The 27,889-nt window shown below is 46.5% G+C and overlaps 1 protein-coding gene across 3 annotated transcripts in view; it reads left to right on the top strand.

The window, feature by feature from the left end:
- Positions 1 to 27,889, top strand: part of LOC106561204 (semaphorin-3ab) — a 129,926-nt gene that overhangs the window by 80,508 nt on the left and 21,529 nt on the right. For all 3 annotated transcript variants that reach the window (XM_082957237.1, XM_045688233.2, XM_082957236.1), the window contains 5 exons: positions 17,673 to 17,833; positions 20,907 to 20,969; positions 23,911 to 24,030; positions 24,803 to 24,893; positions 25,994 to 26,113. In XM_082957237.1, the coding sequence (XP_082813363.1) occupies positions 17,673 to 17,833; positions 20,907 to 20,969; positions 23,911 to 24,030; positions 24,803 to 24,893; positions 25,994 to 26,113 (555 nt within the window). The remainder of the gene's footprint in view (positions 1 to 17,672; positions 17,834 to 20,906; positions 20,970 to 23,910; positions 24,031 to 24,802; positions 24,894 to 25,993; positions 26,114 to 27,889) is intronic.

Below are 27,889 nucleotides of genomic sequence, written 5' to 3' on the forward strand. Positions count from 1 at the left end.
CGTCCTTGTCCTCCCCCTCTTACTCTCACTCCTCTGGCTCTGCCTCTGTTTCCAATGTTGGCATCCATTGCTCCAAAACAGAAGAGCTCACCTGTTGACCTTTTATGCTAAAGCTCTGATTGCTAATTGTAAAACTGTGTGACGGGTGTTTGCCCATGTGATGAGTCAGAGATTTTCTGCATGAAAATTGTGCCAAATGCAAAGAATTGTGTGTAGTGTTTTGAAAAAAAGTGTGTTTTAGAACTGCAATTTGAGTGTAAAGCAGGAATTGTGCTTGTAGTTTAGCAGAATTGGTTCAGGGGGTTGGTGCATGAGTTACATGTTGTGGTCATTGTGTCTCAAGTACCAGTATTTCTGTGTAAACAATTGAGAAAAACTGTAAGTTGTGTCATTTTGAACAGGTGATTTGAGTTCAATGAACAAATGATCTTATCTTTATGTGTATTGTATCCAAGCAATTGGAAAAAGTGTTAAGAGTTTTGAAAAATGTGCATTTTGATCATTGGTTGTGAGTTTTGTGTCTAGAGTTTTGAAAAATAACATCAAGATTCCGAAATTAGCGCCAAAGTGATTGTAAAAAACGTAAATCATTCTCTCTATTCTTATTCTGACATTTCACATTCTTAAAATAAAGTGGTGATCTTAACTGACCTAAAACAGTGAATTTCTACTAGGATTAAATGTCAGGAATTGTGAAAAACTGAGTTTAAATGTATTTGGCTAAGGTGTATGTAAACTTCTGACTTCAACTGTACATCATGTGGCATTCAGGACCCAGTCACTAATGAAAGTTTCAATTTATTACAAAGCATTATCTGTTTGTGTTTGTGTGTGTGCGTGTGCGTGTGTTCGTTTGAGCGTGAAGGTGTGTTTATGTGTGTGTGTGTGTGTGCGTGCGTGCGTGTGCGTGTGTGTGTGTGCGGCTAAGGATATAGTGCTGGGCTGTGTGTGGAAGAGGGTGTGTGGGAGAGGGTGTGTGGGAGCTCTGGTGTGTTTGTGACAGAGCAGAATTGAGGGCACTTGAGGGAATCTGTTTCTAACTACAAGCAGGAGGTCTCTCTTTCCCTCTTTTTGTTTCTTTCTCCCCCTCCCTCCCTCTCTTACTCTGTCACTCATCTTTTTCTTTCATTCGTAGATTTCCCCTTCCATTGCTTTTTTTTGTAATGCACGTCCATCTCTCTTTTCTTTTCTTTTCCCCACTTCTCTCCCATTTTCCTCCCTTGTCTCCCTTCCCTTCTCCTCCCTCTCCCCTCCCTCTCAGGGCTTCTGACATAAAAACACACTTCAGAGAGTGGGGCATTTTCCATGATGAAACATTAATGATGTACACAGTTATTTTTTCCAAGAAAGAAAGAAAGAAAGATAATACATACTACATACATCATGTGGCAATCAGGACCCAGTCAGTAATGAAAGTTTCCCTTTATTACAAAGCATTACGAAACGGGTTGTTTGGATTCTGTTTGTGTTTGTGTATGTGTGTGTGCGTTTGTTTGTGCGTGCATGTGTGTTTATATGTTTGCGTGTGTGTGTGTTTGTGTGTGCGCATGCAGTGTGTGTGTGTGTGTGTGTGTGTGTGTGTGTGTGTGTGTGTGTGCGGCTGAGGGGAATAGTGCTGGGCTGTGTGTGGAAGAGGGTGTGTGGGAGAGGGTGTGTGGGAGCGGTGGTGTGTTTGTGACAGAGCAGAATTGAGGGCACTTGAGGGAATCTGTTTCTAACTACAAGCAGCAAGTCTCTCTCTCCCTCTCTCTTTCTTTCTCCCCCTCCCTCCCTAGCTTACTCTGTCACTCCCATCTTTCTCTTCCGTTCACACATTTTCCCTTCCATTGCCTTTTTTTGTACTGCATGTCCATTTCCCTTCTTCTCCCACTTTTTCCTCCCGTCTCCCTTCTCTTCTCCTCCCTGCTAAAGATGAATGATGTACACAGTTATTTATTCCAAGAAAGAAAGAGAAGATAGATAGATAATCCATACATCATGTGGCAATCAGGACCCAGTCACTAATGAAAGTTTCCATTTATTACAAAGCATTATAAAACGGGATGTTTGGATTCTGGATGATGATTGGTTGAAAGCAGGGAGTTATAGCACCACAATCCCCGCATGCCACGGGTAATGCCTGTTAACAGTTCCATTAGATTTATCAATGTGGATCAACTGTCCCACAGCCCAGACAATCAATTTATAAAATTCATTCATGATATATATTATAATGGATATAAATGACAGGTAACGTTAGCCTAGTGTCACACTTGTTGTCGGTGAATGAGGACCAAAATGCGGCAGGTACGTGAATGCTCATCTTGATTTTTAATTAATCTCAACAAAGAACATACAAAACACAAAAAACGAACACTCGACAAATAAACAGTCTGGTAAGGCACAAGGCTATACACAGAATAATCACCCACAAATCACACATACAAACACACCCTAATATATGGGACTCTCAATCAAAGGCAGATAGACAACACCTGCCTTCAACTGAGAGTCCCAACCCCAATCAACCAAACATAGAAACACACAACCTAGACTAACCATAGAATTACTAAACATAAACCAAAACCCGGAATTACTAAATCAAACACCCTTTACACAAAACACACCACCCCGAACCACATAAAACAAATACCCCCTGCCACGCCCTGACCAAACTACAAAACAATTAACCTTATATACTGGCCAGGACGTGACAGTACCCCCCCCCTTAAAGGTGCTACCCCAGAAGCACCTTAACAAAAAATAACCCCAAGCAACACCAAAAAAAACTCCCCTTTTCTAAAGGGAGGGAAGGGAGGGTGGCTGCCGTCAACGACGGCACTGTGCTACACCCCCCCTCCCCAACCCACCTATTTCTGGAGGTGGCTCTGGCTCCGGCCGTTCCAGGCTGTCGGGCCACTCTGGCATCGCCGAGGGGCAGTCGGACCAGTCTGGCATCGCCGGGGGGCAGTCGGGGCAGTCTGGCAATTCGGGAGAGTCTGGGCAGTCTGGCAATTCGGGACAGTCTGGGCAGTCTGGCAATTCGGGACAGTCTGGGCAGTCTGGCAATTCGGGACAGTCTGGGCAGTCTGGCAATTCGGGACAGTCTGGGCAGTCTGGCAATTCGGGACAGTCTGGGCAGTCTGGCAATTCGGGACAGTCTGGGCAGTCTGGCAATTCGGGGCAGTTCAGGGCAGTCTGGCCACTCCGGCAGTTCAGGGCAGTCTGGCCACTCCGGCAGTTCAGGGCAGTCTGGCCACTCCGGCAGTTCAGGGCAGTCTGGCCACTCCGGCAGTTCAGCGCAGTCTGGCCACTCCGGCAGTTCAGCGCAGTCTGGCCACTCCGGCAGTTCAGCGCAGTCTGGCCACTCCGGCAGTTCAGCGCAGTCTGGCCACTCCGGCAGTTCAGCGCAGTCTGGCCACTCCGGCAGTTCAGCGCAGTCTGACCTCTCTGGCGACTGTTGACTGGCGGGCAGCTCTGACGACTGTTGACTGGCGGGCAGCTCTGACGACTGTTGACTGGCGGGCAGCTCTGACGACTGTTGACTGGCGGGCAGCTCTGACGACTGTTGACTGGCGGGCAGCTCTGACGATGACTGTTGACTGGCGGGCAGCTCTGACGATGACTGTTGACTGGCGGGCAGCTCTGACGATGACTGTTGACTGGCGGGCAGCTCTGACGATGACTGTTGACTGGCGGGCAGCTCTGACGATGACTGTTGACTGGCGGGCAGCTCTGACGATGACTGTTGACTGGCGGGCAGCTCTGACGATGACTGTTGACTGGCGGGCAGCTCTGACGATGACTGTTGACTGGCGGGCAGCTCTGATGATGACTGTTGACTGGCGGGCAGCTCTGATGAAGACTGTTGACTGGCGAGGCTGGGTTGACGCACTTGTAGCCTGGTGCGTGGTGCTGGTACTGGGCTTACCAGATTATGTACACGCACCTCCAGGCTAGTGCGGGGAGCGGGAACAGGACGAGTCGGACTGGGTTGACGCACTTCCGGGTCCGCACGAGAGACAGGAGCTGGAAACCCAGGGCTATGGAGGCGCACAGCCGGTCTAGATCTTACCTCCTGCACAACCCGCCTTGGCTGGATGGAACTAGTAGCCCTGTACGAGCGGGGTGCTCGTACAGGGCAGACTGGGCTGTGCAGGGGCCTGATGGTAGCCGTGCGTAGAGCGGGAGTTGGGTAGCCTGGTCCTCGGAGGCGTACCGGCGACCAGATGCGCTGCGCAGGCATCCTCCTACCAGGCTGGATGCCCGCTCTAGCACGGCACCTGCGAGGGGCTGGAATAACGCGCACCGGACTGTGCGTGCGTATGGGTGAGATAGTGCGCTCCTCAGCGAAACATAGCGCTCTCCAACCCATACGCTCCTCCATATAACCACGAGTAGCTGGCTTCCGGCTCTTCTTACGCCTAGCCAAACTACCCGTGTGCCCCCCCAAAAAATTTTCTTGGGGGTGCCTCTCGTGCTTCTCCTTCAGCGCGTACTTGGCCTCGTACCACCGCCTCTCTGCCTTGGCTGCCTCAATTTCCCCCTGCGGGCGTCGATAATCCCCAGCCTGATGCCAGGGTCCGGCCCCGTCCAGAACTTCCTCCCAAGTCCACTTCTCCCGCCAGTCCAACTCGAACTCCGTCTGCTCCTTCCTCTGCTGCTTGGTCCTTTGGTGGTGGGTGATTCTGTCACACTTGTTGTCGGTGAATGAGGACCAAAATGCGGCAGGTACGTGAATGCTTATCTTGATTTTTAATTAATCTCAACAAAGAACATACAAAACACAAAAAACGAACACTCGACAAATAAACAGTCTGGTAAGGCACAAGGCTATACACAGAATAATCACCCACAAATCACACATACAAACACACCCTAATATATGGGACTCTCAATCAAAGGCAGATAGACAACACCTGCCTTCAACTGAGAGTCCCAACCCCAATCAACCAAACATAGAAACACACAACCTAGACTAACCATAGAATTACTAAACATAAACCAAAACCCGGAATTACTAAATCAAACACCCTTTACACAAAACACACCACCCCGAACCACATAAAACAAATACCCCCTGCCACGCCCTGACCAAACTACAAAACAATTAACCTTATATACTGGCCAGGACGTGACAGTACCCCCCCCCTTAAAGGTGCTACCCCAGAAGCACCTTAACAAAAAATAACCCCAAGCAACACCAAAAAAAACTCCCCTTTTCTAAAGGGAGGGAAGGGAGGGTGGCTGCCGTCAACGACGGCACTGTGCTACACCCCCCCTCCCCAACCCACCTATTTCTGGAGGTGGCTCTGGCTCCGGCCGTTCCAGGCTGTCGGGCCACTCTGGCATCGCCGAGGGGCAGTCGGACCAGTCTGGCATCGCCGGGGGGCAGTCGGGGCAGTCTGGCAATTCGGGAGAGTCTGGGCAGTCTGGCAATTCGGGACAGTCTGGGCAGTCTGGCAATTCGGGACAGTCTGGGCAGTCTGGCAATTCGGGACAGTCTGGGCAGTCTGGCAATTCGGGACAGTCTGGGCAGTCTGGCAATTCGGGACAGTCTGGGCAGTCTGGCAATTCGGGACAGTCTGGGCAGTCTGGCAATTCGGGACAGTCTGGGCAGTCTGGCAATTCGGGACAGTCTGGGCAGTCTGGCAATTCGGGGCAGTTCAGGGCAGTCTGGCCACTCCGGCAGTTCAGGGCAGTCTGGCCACTCCGGCAGTTCAGGGCAGTCTGGCCACTCCGGCAGTTCAGGGCAGTCTGGCCACTCCGGCAGTTTAGCGCAGTCTGGCCACTCCGGCAGTTCAGCGCAGTCTGGCCACTCCGGCAGTTCAGCGCAGTCTGGCCACTCCGGCAGTTCAGCGCAGTCTGGCCACTCCGGCAGTTCAGCGCAGTCTGGCCACTCCGGCAGTTCAGCGCAGTCTGACCTCTCTGGCGACTGTTGACTGGCGGGCAGCTCTGACGACTGTTGACTGGCGGGCAGCTCTGACGACTGTTGACTGGCGGGCAGCTCTGACGACTGTTGACTGGCGGGCAGCTCTGACGACTGTTGACTGGCGGGCAGCTCTGACGATGACTGTTGACTGGCGGGCAGCTCTGACGATGACTGTTGACTGGCGGGCAGCTCTGACGATGACTGTTGACTGGCGGGCAGCTCTGACGATGACTGTTGACTGGCGGGCAGCTCTGACGATGACTGTTGACTGGCGGGCAGCTCTGACGATGACTGTTGACTGGCGGGCAGCTCTGACGATGACTGTTGACTGGCGGGCAGCTCTGACGATGACTGTTGACTGGCGGGCAGCTCTGACGATGACTGTTGACTGGCGGGCAGCTCTGATGATGACTGTTGACTGGCGGGCAACTCTGATGAAGACTGTTGACTGGCGAGGCTGGGTTGACGCACTTGTAGCCTGGTGCGTGGTGCTGGTACTGGGCTTACCAGATTATGTACACGCACCTCCAGGCTAGTGCGGGGAGCGGGAACAGGACGAGTCGGACTGGGTTGACGCACTTCCGGGTCCGCACGAGAGACAGGAGCTGGAAACCCAGGGCTATGGAGGCGCACAGCCGGTCTAGATCTTACCTCCTGCACAACCCGCCTTGGCTGGATGGAACTAGTAGCCCTGTACGAGCGGGGTGCTCGTACAGGGCAGACTGGGCTGTGCAGGGGCCTGATGGTAGCCGTGCGTAGAGCGGGAGTTGGGTAGCCTGGTCCTCGGAGGCGTACCGGCGACCAGATGCGCTGCGCAGGCATCCTCCTACCAGGCTGGATGCCCGCTCTAGCACGGCACCTGCGAGGGGCTGGAATAACGCGCACCGGACTGTGCGTGCGTATGGGTGAGATAGTGCGCTCCTCAGCGAAACATAGCGCTCTCCAACCCATACGCTCCTCCATATAACCACGAGTAGCTGGCTTCCGGCTCTTCTTACGCCTAGCCAAACTACCCGTGTGCCCCCCCCCAAAATTTTCTTGGGGGTGCCTCTCGTGCTTCTCCTTCAGCGCGTACTTGGCCTCGTACCACCGCCTCTCTGCCTTGGCTGCCTCAATTTCCCCCTGCGGGCGTCGATAATCCCCAGCCTGATGCCAGGGTCCGGCCCCGTCCAGAACTTCCTCCCAAGTCCACTTCTCCCGCCAGTCCAACTCGAACTCCGTCTGCTCCTTCCTCTGCTGCTTGGTCCTTTGGTGGTGGGTGATTCTGTCACACTTGTTGTCGGTGAATGAGGACCAAAATGCGGCAGGTACGTGAATGCTCATCTTGATTTTTAATTAATCTCAACAAAGAACATACAAAACACAAAAAACGAACACTCGACAAATAAACAGTCTGGTAAGGCACAAGGCTATACACAGAATAATCACCCACAAATCACACATACAAACACACCCTAATATATGGGACTCTCAATCAAAGGCAGATAGACAACACCTGCCTTCAACTGAGAGTCCCAACCCCAATCAACCAAACATAGAAACACACAACCTAGACTAACCATAGAATTACTAAACATAAACCAAAACCCGGAATTACTAAATCAAACACCCTTTACACAAAACACACCACCCCGAACCACATAAAACAAATACCCCCTGCCACGCCCTGACCAAACTACAAAACAATTAACCTTATATACTGGCCAGGACGTGACACCTAGCTACCCTCAATAGCTATCAAATAAAATAAAATACTTACTTACAAGCCCTAAACCAACAATGTTGTTTTAAGAAAAATAATAGTTAATAAAAAAAATGTAAAATCAAAGAGAAACATTCAAATTAAAATAACGAGACTATATACGGGGTACCGGTACCGAGTCAATGTACGGGGGTACAAATTAATCAAGGTTATTGTGGTAATATGTACATGTAGGTAAGGGTAAAGTGACTATGCACAGATAAAAAACAGATTAGCTGTTTGATTAGATGTTCAGCAGTCTTATGGCTTGGGGGTAAAAACTATTAAGAAGCCTTTTGGACTTAGACAATGCGCTCCAGTACCGCTTGCTGTGCCGTAGCAGAGAGAACAGTCAATGAATAGGGTGGCTGGAGTCTTTGGCCATTTCTAGGGCCTTCCTCTGACACTGCCTGGTATAGAGGTCCTGGATGGCAGGAAGCTTGGCCCCAGTGATGTACTGGGCAGTACGCACTACCCTCTGTAGCGCCTTGCGGTCAGAAGCCGTGAAGTTGCCATACCAGGTGTTGATTCAACCAGCCATCATGCTTTTGATGGTGAAGCTGTAGAAGTCTTTGAGGATCTTAGAACACATGCCAAGTCTTTTCAGTCTCCTGAGGGGAAATAGGCGTTGTTGTGCCCTCTTCACGACTGTCTGGGTGTGTTTGGACCATGATAGTTTGTTGGTGATGTGGACACCAAGGAACTTGAAGCTCTCAATGTAATCCACTACAGCCTCGTCAATGAGAATGGGGGTGTGCTCGGCCCTCCTTTTCCTGTAGTCCACAATCTTCTCCTTTGTCTTGATCACGTTGAGGGAGAGGTTGTTGTCCTGGCACCACACTGTCAGGTCTCTGACCTCCTCCCTATAGGCTGTCTCATAGTTGTCGGTGATCAGGCCTAACACCGTTGTGTCGTCGGCAAACTTAATGATGGTGTTGGAGTCGTGCTTGGCCACGCAGTCATGGGTGAACAGGGAGCAAAGCAGGGGACTAAGCATGCACCCCTGAGGGGCCCCCGTGTTAAGGATCTGCGTGGCAGATGCGTTGTTACCTACCCTTACCACCTGGGGGCGGCCCGGTCAGGAAGTCCAGGATCCAGTTGCAGAGGGAGGTGTTTAGTTCCAGGATCCTTAGCTTAGTGAGGAGCTTTCAGGACACTATGGTGTTGAACCCTGAGCTATAGTCAATGAACAGCATTCTCACGTAGGTGTTCCTTTTGTCCAGGTGGGAAAGAGCAGTGTGGAGGGCAATAGAATTTGCGTCATCTGTCGATCTGTTGGGGCGCTATGCAAATGTGGGTAGGTCTAGGGTTTCTGGGATAATTGTGTTGATGTGAGCCATGACCAGCCTTTCAAAGCACTTCATCGCTACAGACGTGAGTGCTACGGATCGGTAGTCATTTAGACAGGTTACCTTGGTGTTCTTGGGCACAGGGACTATGGTGGTCTGCTTGAAACATGTAGGTATTGCAGACTTGGTCAGGGACAGTTTGAAAATGTCAGTGAAGACACTTAGATGGTAGTTGGTCAGGGCCAGTGGTGTAAAGTACTTTAGTAGAAATACTTTAAAGTACTACTGAAGTAGTGTAATGGGTATCTGTACTTTGCTATTTATATTTTTGACTACTTTTACTTTTACTTCACTACATTCCTAAAGAAAATATAGTATTTTTACTCAATACATTTTCCCTGACAACCCAAAGTACTTGTTACATTTTGAGTGCTGAGCAGTACAGGAAAATTGTTACATTTATGAAGAGAACAAGTGGTCGTCCCTACTGCCTATGATCTGGCGGACTCACTAAACACAAAATCCATATTTTGTAAGTAATGTTGAAGTGTGTCCCTGGCTATCCATACATTTTATATACAATTATTTATAATTGTACTTTTACGTTTGATTATTAAGTATATTTACAACCAAATACGTTTAGACTTTTTCGCAAGTAGTATTTTACTGGGTGACTCACTTTTCCTTAAATAACTTTCTGGGTGAGCATTTTCTTGTTTGGTTATGGCCTTATACAGCTCGTTGAGTGCGGTCTTAGTGCCAGCATCAGTTTGTGGTGGTAAAAGACAGCTAAGAAAAATATAGATGGAAACTCTTTGTAAATAATGTTGTCTACAGCTTGTCATGAGATACTCTACCTCAAGCAAGCAAAACCTGGAGACTTCCTCAATACTAGATGCATGGAAAACCCAACTATATATTATCCATGTTGTCGTTCAGCCACGACTAGGTGAAATGTCCCATTGGTAGGATAGTCATGAACTGAGCTCATCCAGTTTATTCTCCAATGATTGCACGTTGGCCAATAGGACGGATGGTAGAGGCGGGTTACACACTTGCCAAACAATTCTCACAAGGCACCCGGACATGCATCCCCTGTATCGGCGTCTCTTCTTCATGCGAATGACGGTGTCACGTCCTGACCATAGTAAGTTGTTATTTTCTATGGTAGAGTAGGTCAGGGCATGACAGGGGGTGTTTGTCTGTTTTTGTATTTCTGTGTTCAGTTTCTAGTTTTGTATTTCTATGTTGGTGTTGTTTGGGTTGATCTCCAATTGGAGGCAGCTGATCCTCGTTAACTCTAATTGGAGGTCATATTTATGTTGATGTTTGTCCCACCTGTGTTTGTGGGTGATTATCTTTTGAGTAGTGTGTTTTCCTCTCTGCGTCACGGTTTGTTGTTTTTTGTGTTTCAAGCATTTAGTGTATTGATTGCATTTAGTTTCACGGAATAAATAAATATGTGGAACAACGAACACGCTGCATTTTGGTCTGATCCTTCAGACAGCCGTGATAGACGGGAACTTGGGCCTGTTCTAGGAGCAGCAGTAAATCCTTCGCGTCCGACTCGTTAAAGAAAAAATCTTCGTCCAGTTCGCGGTGAGTAATCACTGTTCTGATACCCAGAAGCTCTTTTCAGTCATAAGAGACGGTGGCAGAAAGATCATATACAAAATAAAGTATTCAGACTCCTTGACTTTTTCCACATTTTGTTACGTTACAGCCGTATTCTAAAATTGATTAAATAAAATAAAAAATCCTCAGCAATCTGAACACAATAATGACAAAGCAAAAACTGTCTTTCAGAAATGTCTGCACATTTATAAAACATTAATAAAATAAGTACCTTATTTACATAAGTATTCAGACCCTTTGCAATGAGACTCGAAATTGAGCTCAGGTGCATCTTGTTTCCATTGATCATCCTTGAGATGTTTCTACAACTTTATTGGAGTCCACCTGTGGTAAATTAAATTGATTAGACATGATTTGGAAAGGCACACACCAGGTACCAAAACATTTCTGCAGCATTCAAGGTCCCCAGGAACACAGTGGCCTCCATAATTCTTTATTAATTTTTCTCCCCAGTTTCGTGATCTCCAATTGGTAGTTACAGTCTTGTCCCTTCGATGCAACTCCCCTACACGACCCTGCCAAGCCGCACTGCTTCTTGACACACTCCTCGCGTAACCCGGAAGCCAGCCGCACCAATGTGTCGGAGGAAACACCGTCCAGCTGGCGACCGAAGTCAGCTTGCAGGCCTCCATCATTCTTAAATGGAAGAAGTTTTGAACCACCAAGACTCTTCCTAGAGCTGGCGGCACGGCCAAACTTAGCAACCAGGGGAGAAGGGCCTTGGTCAGGGATGTGACCAAGAACCGATGGTCACTCTGACAGAGCTCTAGAGTTCCTCTGTGGAGATGGGAGAACCTTCCAGAAGGACAATCATCTATGCAGCACTCCACCAATCAGGCCTTTATGGTAGAGTGGCCAGACGGAAGCCACTACTCAGTAAAAGGCACATGACAGCACGCTTGGAGTTTAAATATCAAATTTCGAGGTGGTTCCAAACGTCAAATTTCAAGTTTAGTCATTAACTCCATATTTTTAAGGTTAGGGATAAGTTCAGGCATCAACTCCAAATTCATAAGGTTAAGGTAAGAGTTAAGGCTTGGGATATGCGTAAAACAAAAATAACTTTCTATTGCTGGATTCAAACTTGCAACCTTTGGAATCAGATGCTTACGCCCATCTGCCATTGCCGTCCACAACATCCTAGCAAAACCAAAACCTACTTGAAGGTAATAGCGAACACTGTTGCCCCTAGTGGAGAGTTTTCACATCTTCTCCGACAGCCTCAGACAGGATGGATGTCAAATACTGAACTTTATCACGGGTGACCTTGCTGGTACATAAACCCAGGATTTCTAATGCTATGTATTGGACCAGTGAGTGGTTTCGGCGATATTGGCACATCCCAGAAGAAGCAGTCCTCCGTAGGAATGAATAGAATTCTACAGTATTTCAATTAAATGTTTCAAGGACAAGATTACAGTAACATTAGAACATTTTAATAAATTATTCTTTAAGGAAAATGTGGGGGAGTGCCAAGATGGAGGTGCGGTGGCTTCAAAAGAGCAGCCCTGGTCTGCCATCTAGTGTATATATAAATAATTGGTCATAACATGAGAATAAAATCCTTTCCTGCTGTCAAATGACCAAAGCACCCTCTAGTGACCTCATGAGTGGAATGTTTTAAATATTTTTTAATTAATAAACATTTCAACTCTATGTCTGGCATGGTACAGGTGTCATCTTTTTTTAAATACTTTTTTTAAGACTACCAAGCAACACTCAGTGTGATCCTGATTTTGCCCACTGCGGTAATACGACCAGCCTGTTTGGTTAGCTCAGAAATAACAAATTATTTTTGCCCAGACTCTATCGTCTGGTGGAAGGATGAAATAAAATGAATGTACTAGGTAAAATAACGTTTTTAAGTAAAACATGTCGTTAATCTTTTTCAAACATGTTGGCAACTGTTTTATAAAAGCAATAAGCTCCTCGAACCTGTGAATTATCGTTTTATAAAATAAATAAGGCCCTAGACCTGGGAATTACCCTTGCCTTCGCCTCGGACCTAAGAACAGCCCTTGGTCGGGAGTTATCACATGACAATCCCTGGGTTCTCATGCCTTATTACTGAACTTAAATATACCTTTAGCTAACAGCCAACTGCACACTAACAGGCTGACCACACCACTTACGTTTAGCGTGCGAGCGTTGCAAAATAAATGTACACATACATGTTATTCAATCATTGCATCCACACCGCTCATGCGCGTCAATGAGCAACTATGTAGCCAGGCGCTAAAATAGAGCTTGGTTGTATTTGTGGTGCGTGATACATTGCAAATCCCGCCTCTCCCTTCTCATCATTGGTTTTTAGGAGCATATACTCACGTGTGTGATTGAAAGATGAACTGAGGTCCACACTCCAGTCCAGTTGGTGGTGGTAATGCACCTTAAAGTTGGTTGCCAACCGCCATATAAAGTCCAAAAAACAAGAAGAAGCCTGAAGGAGGAGAGATTACTAGAATCAATCTCGGTTTACCCTTTTATCTGTGGATTAATTGTCGGAGTAGAGGACCTTGTGCATTTCAGGTAAAATTTAAACCCAATGTTTATATCCCAGGAAAATTAGCTGGCAACAACGAGATAGCTAGCTAAATTGCCATAAATGTTTAATGCTTTTTCGACCTGTCCCCAAATTAATATAGTTAGATCAGAGTTCGTTTTGATATTTCACCTTGCGTGTCCTGATCTCGTCTGGTGTGGGTGGACAAAATCAACATGCACACGATGGCGCACATGCACGCACTGTGTAGTCAGCATGTAAGGTGTTGATTTATCATAAGGCACTTTGAAACCTACCACCAGCTAATGTTTTGATTTATCACACATAGTAATACATCTACTATCAATCCCACATTGAGCTGCAGATTAGTTGTAGAGGCCTTGGTTTCAGATTGGTTGTACTGTGGTTGTACAACATGCTGATTTAGGCATACACCAGCCCTGGTATCAGGCTGTATTAGCTAGCTATGTTTGCTCTGACTCAGTAAGATACACAAACTAACAGTGTAATTATAGAGAGCTTGTGGATTTCTATTAAGAAGCCAAGTGGAAGCAACATCATTGTCATCAACATATTGCTGAATCTTGACCATGACAATGGAGACTGAAGAGTGAACAGTCTGCAAATTATCTCGTGGTTGAGCAACAACAACTGTGCTCCTGAAGTGACAGAGGGCAGAGATTGTTGAGAGAAATGGAGAGATACGACTCAGGCAGCAGAGTAAACGATAAAAAGGGAGTGACATCACATTTAACAAACCAAACATTTAAACACTGTTATAGAAGGAAAAGTAAAAACCAAAACCAGTCCATGCATCAATACCGGTATATAGTAAAATATTGTATACTGCCCAGCCCCAAAGTCTACTGAGCTATATCTCTACCCCCACATAGTCTAGTGAGCTATATCTCTACCCCCTCATAGTCTAGTGAGCTATATCTCTACCCCCACATAGTCTAGTGAGCTGTATCTCTACCCCCACATAGTCTAGTGAGCTGTATCTCTACCCCCACATAGAGTCTAGTGAGCTGTATCTCTACCCCCACATAGTCTAGTGAGCCATATCTCTACCCCCTCATAGTCTAGTGAGCTGTATCTCTACCCCCACATAGAGTCTAGTGAGCTGTATCTCTACCCCCACATAGAGTCTAGTGAGCTGTATCTCTACCCCCACATAGTCTAGTGAGCTATATCTCTACCCCCACATAGAGTATAGTGAGCTATATCTCTACCCCCACATGGTCTAGTGAGCTGTATCTCTACCCACACATAGAGTCTAGTGAGCTGTATCTCTACCCCCACATAGTCTAGTGAGCTATATCTCTACCCCCACATAGTCTGGTGAGCTATATCTCTACCCCCACATAGAGTCTAGTGAGCTGTATCTCTACCCCCACATAGTCTAGTGAGCTATATCTCTACCCCCACATAGAGTCTAGTGAGCTGTATCTCTACCCCCACATAGTCTAGTGAGCTGTATCTCTACCCACACATAGTCTAGTGAGCTATATCTCCACCCCCACATAGAGTATAGTGAGCTGTATCTCTACCCCTACATAGAGTCTAGTGAGCTGTATCTCTACCCCCACATAGAGTCTAGTGAGCTGTATCTCTACCCCCACATAGAGTCTAGTGAGCTGTATCTCTACCCCCACATAGAGTCTAGTGAGCTGTATCTCTACCCCCACATAGAGTCTAGTGAGCTGTATCTCTACCCCCACATAGTCTAGTGAGCTGTATCTCTACCCCCACATAGAGTCTAGTGAGCTGTATCTCTACCCCCACATAGAGTCTAGTGAGCTGTATCTCTACCCCCACATAGAGTCTAGTGAGCTGTATCTCTACCCCCACATAGTCTAGTGAGCTGTATCTCTACCCCCACATAGAGTCTAGTGAGCTGTATCTCTACCCCACACATAGAGTCTAGTGAGCTGTATCTCTACCCCACACATAGAGTCTAGTGAGCTGTATCTCTACCCCCACATAGAGTCTAGTGAGCTGTATCTCTACCCCCACATAGAGTCTAGTGAGCTGTATCTCTACCCCCACATAGTGTTATTACACTCATGGCCACACTGAACATTACTAATATCACCCCAGAGAACACTCGCACATGTTGGCTGTCAGTATTTCAGGAAAAACACTTTTTGACAAAAACATTTAAGGGAAAAATAGTCTTGCTCAGGAGTCCAACAATCTGGAGCCCTGTCCTCCCATCTAATGTCTTTGTCATCCCTCCTGATAGACGAGACCAATGTTTATACATAGTGGCTACGTTTTTCTAGTTCATCTGTGTGAATGTTTTTCTAGGACTCGAGTAAACAGATATTCCATCCAGCTTTCCAGCTATAAGTGTGGAGGGAGTGTGTCAATACTGCCTCTGTCCAACCACATTGGTCTGTGGGGAGAGACAGAGACAGAGAGGGAGACAGAGAGAGACAGAGAGGGAGACCGAGAGACAGAGGAGGAAAAATACAACGGAAGAGTGTAGGGACTGAGGCGCCCAGAATTACAGAGTGTTACAGACACTCATTTCAACAGTTCCTTAGAGACTACTTCATTACTGGCTCTCCCTCACACACTCTCTCCCTGTCCCGCCCTCTCTCACACACTCTCCCTGTCCCTCCCTCCCTCCCTCCCTCCACCTGACTGTCGCTTATTCACAAGTTTCACAATACATTTCCCATAATTATGCATAATTACTTTCCCTTTTCTCTTTCCCTCTCTCTCTCTCCACACACACACACACACACACACACACACACACACACACACACACACACACACACACACACACACACACACACACACACACACACACACACACACACACACACACACACACACACACACACACGGTCAGCTGGTGGGGGCGATGGGTGTGGTTGGGTTTATTGGGTGAGGAGAGAGTGTGAGAGGAGGGGGGGGGGGGGGGGCCACAGGGGGTCGGTGTGTGTGTGTGTGTGTGTGTGTGTGTGTGTGTGTGTGTGTGTGTGTGTGTGTGTGTGTGTGTGTGTGTGTGTGTGTGTGTGTGTGTGTGTGTGTGTGTGTGTGTGTGTTAGAGATGATGTGTTAGAGAGGTTTAGGTTTGAGAGAAACAATTTTGGTACCAGGTAATGGTGACAGTATAATCTCAAAAGGCGGTTTACTTTCAGTAAACTTTTGGGTTACTTTCCCCTTAAAAGTCATTAGAAGATGACAAAAAGGATCCATTAAATGCATTTGGTGTATCATCATAGTGGTCTCTGACTTGTGGTCAGACTCACTCAGGTGGAACAAACGTCATCTTTTTTCAATGCTGAAATGAATGTAATTGAGCAAGGTGTCGTAATGTATTTTTTTCCACAAACATCCTTTATTTAAAAGTAATCCAAGAAGTAATCATCTAGTTTTTCAAAAGTATCTGTAATCTGATTAAAATCTGTTTGCTGGTAATGTAACCGATTACAGTTACCATTTTTTGTAATCAGTTTACATGTAATCGATAACTCCCACCCCTGGCAGTCAAAATAACACCCCTCAGACAAAAATGTGGGAAATATTGCATTGCATAATACTGGGCTGTTAGTTGACAATGACCAAATGGTTGTTGTAGTGGTTTGAAGTTCTTCACCAGAGCCTACAGGAAAACAGACATCCAGACAGTCATTATTGTGCTATTTTTACTCCAGTGTCATATTCATATTCCCCACAGTTTTCCATTGTGAGATATATAGTCTAGCTCTGTTTGCCTAACCTGTTCAAGCACCCAGGCATTACACAGCAAAAACACTGGGCTGGCTATTTATTGTGGTTTGCAGTAATTAACCAGTGTCTACACTGAGACTGGCTGGTCATAATAGTGTATGGAGAATAGTCTCTGTTTTCCACTGTGAGTTGGCTCTGTGATCTAGTTCTGCTTGACTGGCCCAGTCAAGGTCAGTTCCCCCAGCCAGACCATTTGGTCGTTGGCTCTTCAGCATAGGCACTGCCCGAGTGGCCACACAGTCTAAGCACGGTTGGCAGTGCTGATTCATAGAAAACATTTTGTTGGATGCAAGCTAGTGTGGGGAAGAGGGTGTGAGGGAGAATGTGTGATGGGCAAGAGAGAACACAATCAACAGAGAGATATGAAATCTGAGCCAAAGCTCTCTCTCGCTCTCTCGCTCTCTCGCTCCCTTGCTCTCTCGCTCTCTCGCTCTCTCGCTCTCTCGCTCTCTCTCTGGTAGCTCCCTAGGCTTTTGGAGTTGAGATCTAGACCCACTGAGCACAGACGTCAATTCAACATCTTTTCCACGTTGGTTCAATGTAATTTAATTGAAGTGACGTGGAAACAACATTGATTCAACCAGTGGGGACCCTGCTGCATGTCTGGGATGGGATGTTTCCTCTCTGTCATGGTGAATATACTGAGGAGACACATCATGATGTCTGCTATAAGATGCTATTAGATGCTGTGTATGCTAAGACTTCACTGTCTCCCTTATTCACTCTCTCTTTTTTTCTCTTAAGTCTAATGTATTTATTTCCCAGGGTATATCAGAAACCGTAGGAATTACTGCGGTCTTTTATTGTAAATGTTCAATGCTCTCTCTCCCTCTGTTCTCTTTATAGAGATGTTGGAGTCCAATAACTTGGTGACATTTGAGGGCCTGGCCAATAGCTCAGCTTACCACACGTTCCTATTGGATGAGGAGAAGGGTCGTCTGGTGGTGGGAGCCAAGGACCACATATTCTCCTTCAACCTGCTCAACATCAGCAGAGACCTGGCACAGGTACTGAACGCCTTATAATACATCATAACCTGGTCAATTCAGCAGTAATTTGGCACAGGTACTGTACTGAACATATAATACACATATAACCTATTTATGATGCATTTTAATAACCTAGTTAACATCAGCAGATCCCTGGCACCAGGTACTGTACACCTTATAATACATTAATAACTATCTATGATACATTACAACCAAGTCAACATCAGCAACGTCCTTGCAACGGTAACAGTTACATTTGGTCAATATCAACACACTTTTACATACAATACAGTATGAACAAATATGAAAATGTATAAACTCACTACTGTAAGTCGCTCTGTATAATAGCGTCTGCTAAATTACTAAAATGTTAAATGGCGCTGACGGACAGGGCTGCCGTTTTTCTAGCTCTTAGGAAACTTTGCAGTATTTTTTTTATGTGGTATTTCTTACATTATTAGCCCAGGAAATGTTTTGTGTTTTTACATACAGCCGGGAATAAATTTTGGAAATCAGAGTGGCGGTAACTCACCAGCATTATGACCAGGAATTTGACTTTCCCGAATCGGAACCTTTGTTCGTACCCTTCAGAGCAATTGAACTGATTCCAGAGGCAGTTCCAAAACACCGCAGGTGGAAAAAAGGTACTCGGAGTGGACTTTTAGTCCGACTCAGGAGGCGCGCGCACACCACCCACCGCTTCCGATTATGTTACTTGCTATTGTTCAGTCTCTGGATAACAAAGTTGATGAGCTCAGGGCGAGGATTACCTTCCAGAGAGACATCAGGGATTGTAACATACTCTGTTTCTCGGAAGCATGGCTCTCTCAGGATATACTGTCTGGGTCCGTTCAGCCAGTTGGGTTCTCAGTTCATTGCGCATACAGGAATTACTACTTATGGTGTGATTGTGATAACATACAGGAACTCAAGTCCTTTTGTTCACCCAACCTAGAACACCTCACAATCAAATGCCGGCTATATTACCTCCCTAGAGAATTATCTTCGGTTATAGTCACAGCCGTGTATATTCCCCCTCAAGCCGATACCACGACGGCCCTCAAAGAACTTCACAAAACTTTATGCATACTGGAAACCACATATCCAGAGGCTGCATTTATTGTAGCTGTGGATTTTAACAAAGCAAATTTGAGGAAAACGTTACCGAGGTTCTTTCAACACATTGACTGTAGTACTCTCGCTGCTAAAACACTCGACCACTGCTACTTTGCTTACCTCCCCAATAGATCCACAGATGATGCAATCACCATTGCACTGCACACCGCCCTATCCCATCGGGACAAGAGGAATACCTATGTAAGAATGCTGTTCATTCACTATAGCTCAGCATTCAACAACATACCCTCCAAGACCAGTACCCTCCAAGCTCATCATTAAGCTCGAGGCCCTGGGTCTGAACCCCGCCCTGTGCAACTGGGTCCTGGACTTCCTGACAGGCTGCCCCCAGGTGAAAAAGGTAGGAAACAACACCGCCACTTCGCTGATCCTCAACACTGGTGCCCCACAAGGATGCATGTTCAGCCCCCTCCTGTACTCCCTGTTCACCCATGACTGCGTGGCCACGCACGCCTCCAACTCAATCATCAAGTTTGCAGACGACACAACAGTAGCAGGCCTGACTACCAACAATGACAAGACAGCCTACAGGGAGGAAGTGAGGGCCCTGGGAATGTGGTGCCAGGAAAATAACCTCCCACCCAACGTCAACAAACCTAAGGAGCTGATCGTGGACTACAGGAAACAGCAGAAGGAGCGCCCCCCTATCCACATCGACGGGACCGCAGTGGAGAAGGTGGAAAGCTTCAAGTTCCTCGGCGTACACATCATTGACAAACCAAAATGGTCCACCAACACAGACAATGTGATGTAGAAGGTGCAACAGAGCCTCAGCAGGCTGAAGAAATGTGGCTTCTTACCTAAAAGCCTCACAAACCTTTACAGATGCACAATTGAGAGCTTTCTGTCGGGCTGTATCACAGCCTAGTACGGCAACTGCACCGCCCATGGCACCCAATGTCACAGGAAGGCCAAAGATCATAAAGGACAACAACCACTCAAGCCACTGACTGTTCACCCTGCTATCATCCGGACAGCGAGGTCAGTACAGGTGCATCAAAGCTGGGACTGAAATACAGTCTCCATCTCAAGGCCATCAGACTGTTAAATGGCCATCACTAACACATTAGAGGCTGCTGCCCTATATACATAAACTTGAAATCACTGGCCACTTTAATAATGGAACACTAGTCACTTTAATAATGTTTACATATTTTGCATTACTCATCTCATATGTATACACTGTATTCTATTCTACTGTATCTTAGTCTATGCCGCTCTGACATTGCTCGTCCCATATATTTATATATTCTGAATTCCATTCCTTTACTTTAGATTGTGTGTTTTGTTAGATATTACTTGTTAGATATTGCTGCACTGTTGGAGCTAGAAACACAAGCATTTTGCTACTCCCGCATTAACATCTACTAAACACGTGTATGTGACAAATACACTTTGATTTGATGTCAAATGTAAACACTCTCATACATACAAGTCTGTTTGCAGTCTGTCTGTCTGCATATCTTCCCCAACCCCTGTCAGTCTAAGCCAGTCTCAGCCAGGTATCCAGAGACTCTCTTTCTATAGAGAAATGACTTATGAATAATTCAGACCTAAGCTGTCGCACAGGATCTCACGCTGCGCCAGGCATGTTAGCCGCTCCCTGCACACCTGGATGAATAATAGAGTAAACGGAAACAAAGTGGAGAACAAATCTCATTGTGACTCCTCTACCCCTACCACACACATATACACACGTGAACGTACATACTGTAGGTGCACGCAGACACACACACATATATCAACGCAATCTAAAAAATATGCCCCACCTCCTCCAAAAGTACATTTTTAGCGACGCTGCTGGCAGAAGCACCTCAGCTAATGTAAGGAATGTTAGCTGACCAGCTGCTTGGTCAAGATGTTAGGGTTAGAGACTGGTTAAAGTTAGTGTCTGATTTAATGTATCCATGTGTATTGTGTAGTGAAGTATCCTTATCTTTCTGTGTCTGTGTAGATCCCGTGGCCTGCATCCACCTCCAGAAGAGATGAGTGTAAATGGGCAGGGAAGGACCTCATGGTGAGTAGCTACCTCATCTTATACATCACACATCTCTCGCTCACATAGTAATGCCTTTTACACTATCTCTCCCTCTTGGAGTACTGCCTTTTACACTGTCTCTCCCTCCCGGAGTACTGCCTTTTACACTGTCTCTCCCTCCCGGAGTACTGCCTTTCACACTGTCTCTCCCTCCCGGAGTACAGCCTTTTACACTGTCTCTCCCTCCCGGAGTACTGCCTTTTACACTATCTCTCCCTCTTGGAGTACTGCCTTTTACACTGTCTCTCCCTCCCGGAGTACTGCCTTTTACACTGTCTCTCCCTCCCGGAGTACTGCCTTTCACACTGTCTCTCCCTCCCGGAGTACTGCCTTTTACACTGTCTCTCCCTCCCGGAGTACTGCCTTTCACACTGTCTCTCCCTCCCGGAGTACTGCCTTTTACACTATCTCTCCCTCTTGGAGTACTGCCTTTTACACTGACTCTCCCTCCAGGAGTACTGCCTTTACACTATCTCTCCCTCCCGGAGTACTGCCTTTACACTAGCTCTCCCTCCCGGAGTACTGCCTTTTACATTACAGTGTTGGTATAGTCTGTGTGTTGTCACATGGACAGAAATCTTTGAATCTGATCATAATCCGCTGGCCAAGTTAGAGACATCACATGACCTTAGTCATCTAGAGTCCAACCATAGAGAAGTTGAGCTAGCCGCTTCGATCCAGGGTTAACAGTGGACAGCCAATGGGCTTACAGTCACTACTTTCAACACAGGAGCAGTATCCTAACAGCTATGGCTTTGTCGAGACATGTGTATTTGTTAGTTGCAAATGCTGCACGGTTTCTGTCCACACAGTCATATGACATATCACAAGTTCATTTAGGTGTGTGTTTTCCTTAGTCTATGAAGAGTCATGTCGATACCAGTGGCACTTCAATACTGTGTGTCTTGCTTGCATGACTAGCTCAGCCATGTACTGTATATTTGTCCTGTATATCTGTCTCAATACAAGCAGTACACTGTGTAAACACCCAAAGAGACACAGTTGCATCTCTCTCCTTCTGACTTTCCTCTCAGATACAGCCTGGGGCCATGTACTGCCTGCAATATAAGATCTTAGCACCGCTGTATCTGCCTCACTGAGATCACAGGCACAGGGTCAGCTTCTGCTGAGTTTCTATAGGGCTGATTTTGAAGGGCCATTGGGTCTTTTGTGTGTATGTGCATGTGTTTTCTGTAAACATTCTGGCAGAGATGAGCGGGGAGCCCTGAAGGAAGGTCTTTGTGTTTGAAGGGCATAGGAGACAAGGAGGAGAGGAAGAAAGACCACAGATGCTCTTTGATAAACTGCAACAAAGACACTTGTGAACATGCCATGGGGAAGACAGTGAAGGAGAGAGAGAAAATTGCTAATTTACTGTACATCTATGAAGAAGGGAGGGTGATACACAGGGCCAGGAAAAATAATGTTGTGCCTAAAAGTTAGATTACGGGTCTTTACATCCAAGCTTCACTAACTTCCATCATACAAACTCTGCTGGTTCAGTGCATGGTTTGGCCAATGGGTTCACACTGTTCACCCTGATCTCACAAGAAACTTTAACACCATCTAAATCACACCAGCATGAGAAACATTAACCTTATTGATCATCAACCAGGTAAACCACCCTGAAATGACAGACAGCTCTTCAGATGACAACAAAGGCATATACAATCAACAGAGCTGCTTTCTGTTGGTGACCTACTAAAGGCAGAGAAACTTAGTCATGCATTATTTGTGGTTCTTTTTTCTCTTTTTCCGTCAGTGTGATGACATTCATTTTCATATGAGATCAGGCCTGCTGCCTGCTCAGGCAAGTGCTGACAGATCATAGGGGGAAACTGTCTTCGCAGCATGGAGACATGCGCACACACACACACACACACACACACACACACACACACACACACACACACACACACACACACACACACACACACACACACACACACACACACACACACACACACACACACACACACACACACACACACACACACACACACACACACACACACTACACAGTAAGCTCAGACGAGGTTACAGTATGTGATACTCATAACATTTTGTTGTTGTGGGACGTTTGTTGGTTGGTTGCAACGCAGTTATGCATTGAAAGTCTTACTGTTGATGTCCATCATAAAAATCCTGGCTGTTTTAATACTCAGATGTCTCTGAGCCTTTCTGATCAGGAGTCTGGATTGGAGAGATCATGAGTACACGTGGGGAGAGGCAAAGGGAGAGAGAGGAGAAGGATGGAGTGAATAAAAGATAACTGAGAATTACAGATTACTGGTCTCAATCTGAACAGCGAGTTGTTGAGTTATTACACAGCACAACAGTCTGGATTATCTCTAAAACACCACAACCGTGACTCACTCAGCAGGCCTGGCCATGATGTCATTTGTACAGTAAAATCAATCAGGGCTGTTCCTTTTCCTAACACTGTTATTCATATGTTGATCAGGTAAACGCTAAATATTCCTGGAAAATTACCTATATATTCTACAGACAGGACAAGCCTTTAATTCTGATTACAGATGCCCTTAATTCCCTCAATTTAAATGTTTGTTTTTCTGCATAGCTCTATGTGATGTTGTGTTACGTTCAGAGAGGGTTAACCCTTTTCTCTGTCCAGTGGATCAGCTCTATAGGAGGGCCTGCTTCTGATGAACAAACTAGGTTTTGACCCAAATGGGCAAACTGGGTTTTGACCCAAATGGGCAAACTGGGTTTTGACCCTAATGGGCAAACTGGGTTTTGACCCAAGTGGGCAGGACTGGGTTTTGACCCAAATGGAAAGGACTGGGTTTTGACCCAACAGCTTTAGACAGCTTTATCCTCTATTTTAGTTGTTTACAGAAACTGTTTATCTCCTGGCAAACCCATGCCATATAAAATATCTCTCTTTCTCTATCTCCAGAGGGAATGCGCTAACTTCATCAAGGTGTTGCAGCCGTTTAACCAGACCCATCTGTATGTATGTGGAACCGGAGCCTTCCACCCTGTCTGCGCCTACTTGGAGGTGGGGAAGAAACTAGAGGTATACCAACCGGTAATACCCTATTCAGCCATCTGTCAGCTTACTGCAGTTATAGCTCTAGTATTCTACTATTTACTGACCAATATGAACCGTGGTAGAAGAAAAGGGAAAGGGGAATGGGGATACCTAGTCAGTTGTACAACTGAATGCATTCAACTGAAATGTGTCTTCCGCATAGGGCATGTCATGGTTCTGACTAATTCAAGTCTTGTATGAGCTACAGCTAGACTATAGTATTAAGAAAAACTCTTCACTGAAATGTGAGACTATGGTTTTGGGTTTCGATTTAAAATCATAAACCGTGGAGTGTGAGGTAATCTCTCGTAACGATTTGTTCATGGCCTTAGGAAAAATGTTTTTATTCATTCAGTAAATAAGGTGGAAAATTAAACAGAGTTTCATTGTTTAGAGGTTTCCCAATTCGCTGTGTGTGTGTGTGTGCGTGTGTGCGTGCGTGCGTGCGTGCGTGTTCTATGTCTCCTCTCAATGTTAGTGAGTCAGGCTTATAAATGTGTTTCCTATTCATTAGACTGCAGTCATTTTCAGAGAATTAGAGAGGGAGAATAGCTCTGAGTATAGCAGTCTCCTCTCTTTACTGCCCTGGCTGGGGCCCCTGGTTAAAGTGACTCTAGGAGAAAGTAAAACATCTAATTCTGAAAAAAGAGAGATTTTTTTTCAAGGACGCCAACATCATGCGTTGATATCAATAGGAAAATGCAATAAACTCTGAATTCTAAATGCTCTTTCTTTTGACCTATTTTTCATGTAACAGGACAGTGTGTTCAGGCTGGAGCCCCTGATAGAGAACGGTCGAGGGAAGAGCCCTTATGACCCCAAGCTGCTCACAGCGTCCATGCTCATCGGTGAGTGACCCAAACAAACAAGCACACCCAACTTTTTTTTTAAGGCACTAATTTCACCCAGAACTATTCACCACATAAAGAGGGAGTTGTACCTCTTCACTCATCTCCACTCATTCATTAAGCATATTTACAGCTGAGAGGAAGTGGGTGAATGACAGGGCTGGCTATATATAGTGTTCATCATTAGGAGTGCTCTACAGTGGACACCCACTAATTTCCAAGCCTATGTGTAGTGGATGCATGTGTGTCAGCTTCATTTCTTCACCATGTTCATCACCAGAACCAGTCATACTTTATGACATCACATCACTCCAACCAATAGATGGTCATTTTCCATCACCCTTTATCTCCTCCTGTCTCTCCTCTTACCCCATCTCCTTGCTTCTCTTTCTCACATCTCCACTTTCTCACCCTGTATCCCTCCCTCTCTTTCTCTCCCCTTTGTCTTTTCACCTTTATCCCTCCTCTCTCTCACCCTGTCTCCTTCCTTCTCTTTCTCTCCACTTCCTCCTGTCTCCCAACTCCTCTCTCTCCTCGATATCCTCCCATCCATGTTACATTTTACATTTTAGTCATTTAGCAGACGCTCTTATCCAGAGCGACTTACAGTAGTGAATGCATACATTTCATACATTTGTATTTTTTTTTATTCCTACTGGCCCCCCGTGGGAATTGAACCCACGACCCTGGCGTCGCAAACACCATGCTCTACCAACTGAGCCAAAGAGAGGAGCCCCTTCTCCTCTCTTTTTCTTAATCCCCCCTCCCTCCTTTAATGCTCTCTTAATGCAACCACCTGGCCCTCTGAGTCTCTTCCTGTTAAATCTGACTTTCACACTTATTTGTTCTGGTTCATTATCTGGTAGATGAAGGTGTTCCTTGTGAGAACATATTCTACCTGTACTGTTAAGCCTGCAGGCACCATACTGTACCTGATAGACTAATACAGACACTTGACACCTGTACACGAAAGGTCATGAGACGCACACACACACAGGTTACACAAACACTCACATGCGCACACACAAAAACATATATTGCAGCATGCACACACACGTTCACACATACACCTGATATTGTCCTCCTCCCCTGTCCTCCAGATGGCGAGCTGTATTCTGGGACGTCAGCGGACTTCATGGGGCGGGATTTTGCCATCTTCCGTACGTTGGGACAGCATCACCCCATCAGAACTGAGCAACACGACTCCCGCTGGCTGAATGGTGAGATGGAAATAAAGAGCATTCTCAGTTCTCAGTTCAGTGAACTATGCTTGCATGATGAAAAACCTTGCTTGAGTACTGAAGACTTGTGTTAGCTCCCCAAGTTGATGCCCAGGCTATAGCTCAGCAAGCTAACAGTCTGTTGGCATGCAGACCAGTCTGATTTAATGCATTTCGTCTCAAATTGAGACAGAAAGTGTTTCAAAGACAGAAACTAAAAAGACAGAGACAGAAACTGAGACATCAAGTTTTTCACATAGTAAGAGAACAAAGGAGACATACAGAGAAGACAGAGAAGCGTGAGAGGGAGGACAAAAGAAGGAGGGAAAGGGAATAACAAGAATAGGCAGCATTAAGTTTAAATCCTCCATGATTGACATGGCTGTAGTGGGGGAGTGGTAGCAGACACAGTGGCTCGATTGCAACGAACAGGCAGAACTTAACACGCTCCTGAGGTTACCGCTGGATTTCTTAAAACACTATGAATGGGAAATTACATGCACCTGTGGCCTAAATTAAGCTGCATTGCAACGAAAAACCCACAAGGATAGACCAACAGATCAATTGATCTCTCGTTGTTAGCATGTCAAGAATTTATGCCAATAACTGTATGCGGACAGCTGGTCTGGATTCTTCACTCTTGCCCCCAATGAAATATCGACTCACTCTGTGTGCAATATATCACGACTCAGGATATGACGCAGATGCAGACACAGGAGGCGGATAGTTCGATACTATTTATTATACAAAGGGGCATGCAAAGGCCAGGTCGAGGGCAGACAGAGGTTCTTAATCCAAAGCACGGTCAAACAGGGACAGAACGGCAGGCAGGCTCAGGGTCAAGACAGGCAGATAGGTCAGATTTGGGAAGACTAGAAAAACAAACTTGAGAGCAGGAGAAACGGGAAACACGCTGGTAAGACCTGACAAGACAAGACGAACTGGCACAGACAAACAGAAAATGCAGGTATCAGTACACAGGAGATAATGGGGGAAAATGGGAGACACCTGGTGGGGGGTGGAGACAAGCACAAGACAGGTGAAACAGATCAGGGTGTAGCAGTACCCCCCCTCCCTCCTCATCCCGGGGCGCAACCTGGAGTCCTAACTGGGCACATAGCTTGTTGACCGGGGTGCCGGAACTCAGTGATGAGGGCTGGGTCCAGGATGTTCCTAGAGGTAACCCTGCACCTCTCCTCCGAGCCATAACCCTCCCAGTCAACCAGGTACTGGAATCCCCTGCTCGAGGGGATCCCCTGCCCAGCACCATGAGCTGGGCAGTCTCCTTGGCTGAGGGCAACTTGGGAAGGGGAATAAAATGGCCAGCTTTGGAAAACCTATCCACCGCCATTAGGATGGCGGTATTCCCATCTGACGGCGGGAGACCAGTGATGAAGTCCAAGGAAATATAAGACCAGGGGCAATGAGGAACCGGGAGTGGTTGAAGGAGGCCCTCCAGAGCTTGCTGCGGAGTCTTATTGTCAGAACACGCAGTGTAGCCGGCGACGAACTCTGAGACGTCAGAAACCATGGTGGGCCACCAAAAACGTTGTCGGATGAAAGCCAAAGTCCGACGAGAGCCAGGATGGCAGGTGAGTCTGGAGGAATGGGCCCGTTCCAGGACCGGAGAATGGACAGAGTCTGGGACAAACATCCAGTTAGCATGTAGGAGAGTGAATAATAGCCTTGAGCCTGCCTTGAGTTGAGGCACAAGGCGGTTCAGACATATTCCAGATTCTTATGGTCAGTCCGACAGTAAGAATGGATGCCCCCTCT

The sequence above is a fragment of the Salmo salar genome, chromosome 10 (assembly GCF_965601325.2).
Source record: "Salmo salar chromosome 10, fSalSal1, whole genome shotgun sequence".
Lineage (NCBI taxonomy): Eukaryota > Metazoa > Chordata > Actinopteri > Salmoniformes > Salmonidae > Salmo > Salmo salar.